The 6,045-nt window shown below is 54.5% G+C and overlaps 1 protein-coding gene across 1 annotated transcript; it reads right to left on the bottom strand.

The window, feature by feature from the left end:
• Positions 1–1,424: 1,424 nt before the first annotated feature.
• ISLR (immunoglobulin superfamily containing leucine rich repeat) lies at positions 1,425–5,794 on the bottom strand. The gene is made up of 2 exons (XM_084899123.1): positions 5,537–5,794; positions 1,425–4,754 (listed from the first exon to the last, which is right to left on the bottom strand). The coding sequence occupies exon 2, from the start codon at positions 4,744–4,746 to the stop codon at positions 3,463–3,465; it is 1,284 nt and encodes a 427-aa protein (XP_084755249.1). The 5' UTR covers positions 4,747–4,754; positions 5,537–5,794; the 3' UTR covers positions 1,425–3,462.
• Positions 5,795–6,045: the final 251 nt, after the last annotated feature.

Below are 6,045 nucleotides of genomic sequence, written 5' to 3' on the forward strand. Positions count from 1 at the left end.
CAATAAACTTGTCCTTGAGAAATAGTCCTCCGTAGGGGTGGGTCATGTGGAGAAAACTGCCCACAAGGTTTTATGGGACTTGGGTGGGGTTGGGTATTCTGGTCACATGCTGGGCTGGGCCCCCCTGGGTTGGAGCAGAGAAGACCCTCCCCATAGCTGCATCCCTTTAGGTGGTGGAGAGATTAGGGACCTTATGATACCACCCCTGAGCCATGGGGACATTAGCTTTAGAAAGTAGAACTTATTCAGGGTCCTCAAGAATGAACAAGACTTGGGGAGCAGAAGAGATTTAAGGAAGATGGGGACAATGTGAATTAAGGTGTGAAGGTGGGGGCATGCAGTGAGGAGCTGCCCTGATGGTAGAAGACTGAGGATGCAGAGGGGAAGGGCAGAGAGGGTGGGGGTGGCCCTTTCCCTGCTGGAGACTGGTGGAGGTCTGAGGCTGTGTAAGTGAGGTGTGGGTTCATTGTGGGCTGGGTGCTACAGAGGGTGAGGGAAATGTGGCCACTCCAGAGGTAAATATCAGTGGGGCCTAAAAAAATGTCTGCACAATTAGTGGAGACATTTCCTTCACCCCAATACAGCCAAAACCACACATGAAACCAGGGGTAGGGGCAGGGCCAGGGAGCTGAGACCCACCTTCCAGGCTTCCTGTGAGGAGGACAAAGAAGGCAGGCTCTAATCCCACTGCAGCCCGTGAAAAATGTCTTCTCTTCTGTGTCCATGACTGACAGGATCACAGGGAGGAGAAGGAGACTGGGTCTCAGCCCTTAATAAGGAACCAGTCACAACAGAATGTGATCAGGCTGGGACACTGGACGCCCAGTGCTGTGGGAACCAGAAGAGGGGACATAGTGTGCACTGGGAAGCAGTGGCAGGGCATCCAGGAAGGCTTTCTGGAGGATGTGGTACCTGAGCCAAGTCTCAAAGGCTGACTTAGCCAAGTAAGGAAGAGGGAACAGCATGAATAACGGTGCAGAAGAAGACTCATCTCAGAGCATTTAGAAAACAAGTCATTAGTTCTAAGGGAGGCCAGGAGGGGTGGGGGACCTGGGAGAGCCAGTCAAAGTGGCCATGAATACTTGGCTGGGGAACTCAGAGCTTCCCAAGGCAGTGGGTGCCATGGATGACTTTAAAGCAGGAGAGCAGCCAGTTCATTTGGAGCACAGCTGTTCCCCATCGCCCCTGACTCAGGCCTTGGGCCCATGTCCTACTCCAAAAGGCCAGGCCTGTTCAACTGTATGGAGCCACAGAGACAACAGAGGTCCAAGTCAGGTTAGAGTTATCAAGCCATAGCGAATCAGAGTCAACTGGACCCTTAAGCACTACCATGTCCTACCTCATCTTATTTTTTTTTTTAATTGTACTCATTCTTTTATTCAGAAATATGGCATCTTAATTTTCAACTAAGGATATATGTTTTTATTGACTTTTTGTTATTTTTTTATTTTTTTAGAGAGAGAGGAAGGGGGAGAGAAAGAAAGACAGAGGGGGGTGGGGACAGGGAGAGGAACACTGACTGACTGGTTGCCTTTCCCTATACAGGACAATGCTCCAACCAACAGACAGTGTCTGTCTCTCCCCCCCGCATCCCCACTCCCACCCCCCAAGGAAACAAACTACAGAGATGGGTAGTGACTTATTTAAGGTGGCACAGCACAGGGGCTCTTGCTGTTTTTTCAACCAGATACACAGTCCTTGACATGTGCTGCTGGTGTCATCTGTTCAGTGGGAGCTGCAAGCTGAAGAGGGGGTGGAGAAGTGCCAAAAGTAGACCAGCAGGAGGGGAGAGGGAGGCTGGCCAGCCTCCAAGGCTCATAGCTGCTACCTCAGGCTCCTTGGCCTCTCTGCCTCTATTTTGCTGTGCTCAGCAGTCCTGAGAGCTCTGGGCAGAGGTGGCAGAGCCTCTCCCACGGGGTCTTGTCCTATGTGTGACACCCTTAGATTTGGAAAGGGACGGGGATGGAAGCAGAAGGGAGATATATATGACCCAGCACAGATAGGTGGTTCTTATAGTCCCCAGGTCCTGACCCCACCTACCTGCTCCCCTTCCTAGGAGATCTGCAGGCTGCTGCCAGGCCCTCATCCTACCTGCCCCCTTCCCTTCCAAGTCAGTTACTGGTCCATCTGTTCTGTGGGAAAAGACTCCTATGAAAGGACTTTCCTCCAGAAATGCCATTTCCTCTTCGTGAAAAGGTGGGCTGAAGGACATCCATTTCCTTTGGCTTCTCCCTCAACTCTCTTCTCCTCAGACTCCTAGCTCCTTTTTCTTCCCTCCATCCTCCTCTCCTCTATGTCTTATATCCCCTCCCTTCTCTCACTTCTCCATCTTGCCTAACCTGTCCCCCTTCCACCTACACTCGCTGACATCTCTAACATGGAGTGGACCAGCAAGAGGACCACAATCCAGGCTCTTTCCCCATCTCTACCATGCCTCCTCACACCCTTACTGCATACAGCACCACTCAAGGTCCCAGGGAAGTCTCAGTAGCTAGTGCCCCCATTTGCCTCGTGGGCTAATTTGGGGGGAAGGACATCTGCAACTCAGCTCAGCTGGGGGCTCAATCTCCACTGGGCCACCACTGGGCCACCCATGCTACTGCCTGCCACATAGTCAATGTGTGTTTCACAGGCCTGTCCCATGTAGACAGGCCAGCTGGCCATCCTGACTCTCCAGCCCCTGTCCTACCCCTGACAGGGGCTTCTAGATCAGATGAAACTCCAGGCAGACACAGGGGAGCATCAGAAATGCCATTTATTCCTCTGCTGTCTCCAGGCTGGCTGGCCTCCTCGGAGGGGTAGGCTACAGATGCACACTTGGAGAGAAAGGCAGGGCAGGTGTTCAGGATGGCAGGACAGAGGCTAAAGGAGGAAGGGTGAGAAGAGGAAGGCCCCGCAATCCTCCTGTCCTGTCTGAGACTGGGGCAGAGAATTTGGAGCCCCCAAGTTATTAGGGAACGCACCAGGGCAGCAGGAGCTCAAGCAGGTCACTGAGAGTCTCAAAGCCACACCAGCCTCTGTCCCTCTATCCCATTCCTTTCTCCTGTGTCCTGTCTTCTTCAGGCTATTTCCCTGCTAAGGCCTAAGCCCCCAGCTTTCACCAGCTGGTCAGTCCCAGTCCCTGGATTCCACTGGTGAGGCTTTCCCCCGTTGTTTAGGGTGGTGCCCTGTTAGCATGCTAGGGGGGGATGGGCTATGCCTTTAGCAGCAAGGAATACCGAAGGCCCATGAGTTATGGGATCAAATTCTGACCTAGTCACCAGCACTGAGCAAGTCTAGAAGTGGATGTGGTGAGTGCCCCAGAAGAGATGAGAAGGGGAGGTAGGAAGATGTGATATCCTCAAGCAGGTCTTGGGAGTTGCCAACCCCAGACTTCTGCATGGACATCCCCTGAGTCAGGGGGAGGAGTCAAAGAGGCCCTGGGGCTGGGGCAGCTCAGTTGCGGGTTGGGGGTGGGCAGAGCTAGAAGGAAGTGAAGAGGAGGAGAAGGAGGCTCTGGCCCAGCAGAAGCAGGCCTGGGGGCTGCTGCCCAGAGACCCCACCCCTTACTTCTGCAGCCTCCCGGCCTGCATTGCCTGCATTGCGGCTAAGGTAGATGATGACCACATTGTCCTCAGGATCTGACGGCTGCACCTCGTTGTCGACTGTATAGCATCCCTTACCCTCGGCACTTTTGCCATTGAACCTGCGCCCCAGCACATCCTTGCCCCTCTCGCCTGGAGTAGCTAGTGCCACGTTCACCGAGCTTTTTGCACTGCCCAGCTCATTGGTGGCCACGCAGCTGTAGGTGCCTTCCTCCGGCTTGCCAAAGCCAGGGATGAACAGGCTGCCGTTAGCAAAGGCCTGGAAGCGTGGCTGGCTGCTGGCTGCCAGGGCATGTCCATCAGCACCCACGTTGGGGCTGGTGATCTCCACCGTGCCGCCAGGCATCTGGATGTGCCAGTGGAGCTGCGGGGCTGGCTGCCCCTCCACATCACAATGGAGTGCCAGCATGAAGCCAGGCGGCAGCTCAGCACCATCCTGGCTGGGCTGGTAGGTAAGTTGCGCCAAGGGTGCTGAACAAGGCAGTGGCAGCAGGCGGGTCAGCGGTGTGCCCTTCAGCACATCAGGTGAAGTGCAGGTGATGTTGTTCTGCTCTGGGATGGATGCAGCTGTGGTCAGGGCCCATGTCTTGAACCACATGATGCCACAGGTACACTGGAAAGGGTTGTTATTGATCTGCAGGTGGGACAGCATGGTGAGTGGTGCAAAGGTGCCCTCAGCCAGTGTGTGCAAGCAGTTGTGATTGAGCTGCAGTGAGTGTAGGGCATGAAGACTGTGGAAGGCATCTCGGGGAATGAAAGTTAGCTCATTGCTGTCCATCTTGAGTAACTGGAGGGCACTGAGGTTGTGCAGGTTGCTCCAGGCAAAGTCAGAGATGAAGTTGTGGCTAAGGTCCAGGCTCTTGAGATGTCCCAGTGAAGTCAGAGCGCCAGCAGCCACTGTGCGAATCTTGTTGTGTGCCAGCCACAGAGACTGCAGCAGGGGCACCTCCCTGAAGGCACCCTCTGGCAAGCTGGGCAGCCGGTTGACTGACAGGCTCAATGTGGTCACGTTGGCTAGGAAGCCAGGCGGCACAGCCTCAAGGTCGCGGTAGGCACAGTTGGCAATCTGGAAGCCGTACTTCTCCCCACAGTCGCAGGGCTCAGGACAGGCCTGCCCCAGGCTCAGGAGGACCGCCCAGCACAGCAGACACAGCTCCTGCATCCTCCCTCCTGCAGGGAAGAACATGCCACCGAGGTGACTCCAAGGACCCATGGAAGACAGTCGTGCCAGTCCGGAACTCAACCCAGAGCTCTTCCCCATCAGAAGGTCTTGCCCCACATAAGCCAGCTAAAACCCAACACCATTTAGCCCAGCACCCTTATTTTACAGAACGGTAAACCAAGGCCCAAAGAAGGGCCAGGACTTGCTCGAGGTCATGCAGCCAGGAGAGGTGACAACAGGATGGAAGAGAATCCTAGCTCCTCCTCTAAGTGGAGAGCTCGCCTTGCCTTGGCCAGTTCCTAGCTGACTTTATGACTTGAAATCTGTTTTCCAGTCCACCCCTCCCCCAGCACTCTGCAGAACCTCCCTCCTGCTAGGCATCTGGGCCATAGCCCCTCCCACAGGAGCCGCCCAAAAGGCATGCTTTGCCCTAGCCCAGACAAAGCCCCTGGTGCGGTGCACACCACCCCACCCCTTTCTTGCTCCTACTGGCCCTGACCACGGTAGACACCTTTCCACAGAATCACCCCTGTGGCCTGTTCTGTTAAGTCTATGCCAGGCAGCTGACTAAATAAACCCTGCCGGGACCTCTCAGCTGGCTTGGGCTAGGCCAGAGGCTCAGCCCAAATGCTGCTGGGATTTTGGGGCTGTGGTTGTTGCAGATGCCCCTGGATAGGTCCAAACAAGGGATTGTCCAAAGCACCCTAAACCACAGGAGAATGCCCAGGGAACCCCTGGGCCCAGCAGCCCCCTTCTGCTGGCCCTTGGAGTCCTCTTCCCCTTGGCTTACCTTCAAAGTACTCTTTCTTGGCCAAGGAGAGTCTCTCTTAATTTGGAACCAGAAAGCAACAAAAGCCAGAGTTAGCCAGGACCGTCTTCAGGGCCAAGGACACAAAGGGAAGAGGGGCTTGCTGAAGGAAGGGGCAGCCTGGTCCCTGCACCCTGAAGCCCGGGACCAGCTGCTAAGAGGAGGCTCCAGGAAGGGGCCCAGGCAGCCTGCACACTCCCTCCCTCCAGCAAAACAACTGCTGCTCTGCACAACCAGGATCTGCTTTTCATAAGTGACATCAGAAACTTGAAGGGGAAGATGCCAATTTTTTTTCTCTCTCTTTTTTTTCCCTCTGTCTCTCACTTTCAGCAGCTTCAGCTTCCTTAAAGTCACACACTAGCTGGCAAGACCCAAGAAAAGACGAGCAGAGGGTTTTTATGGTGGGAAGGGTAAGAAACCGAATCTCAAGGAAGATAAGAGACTTCTAATCTCACTTTAAATAAAAAAAAATGGGAGACCGTTTTCTAAGC

The sequence above is a fragment of the Pipistrellus hanaki genome (assembly GCF_964339955.1).
Source record: "Pipistrellus hanaki genome assembly, chromosome: 1".
Taxonomy (NCBI): domain Eukaryota; kingdom Metazoa; phylum Chordata; class Mammalia; order Chiroptera; family Vespertilionidae; genus Pipistrellus; species Pipistrellus hanaki.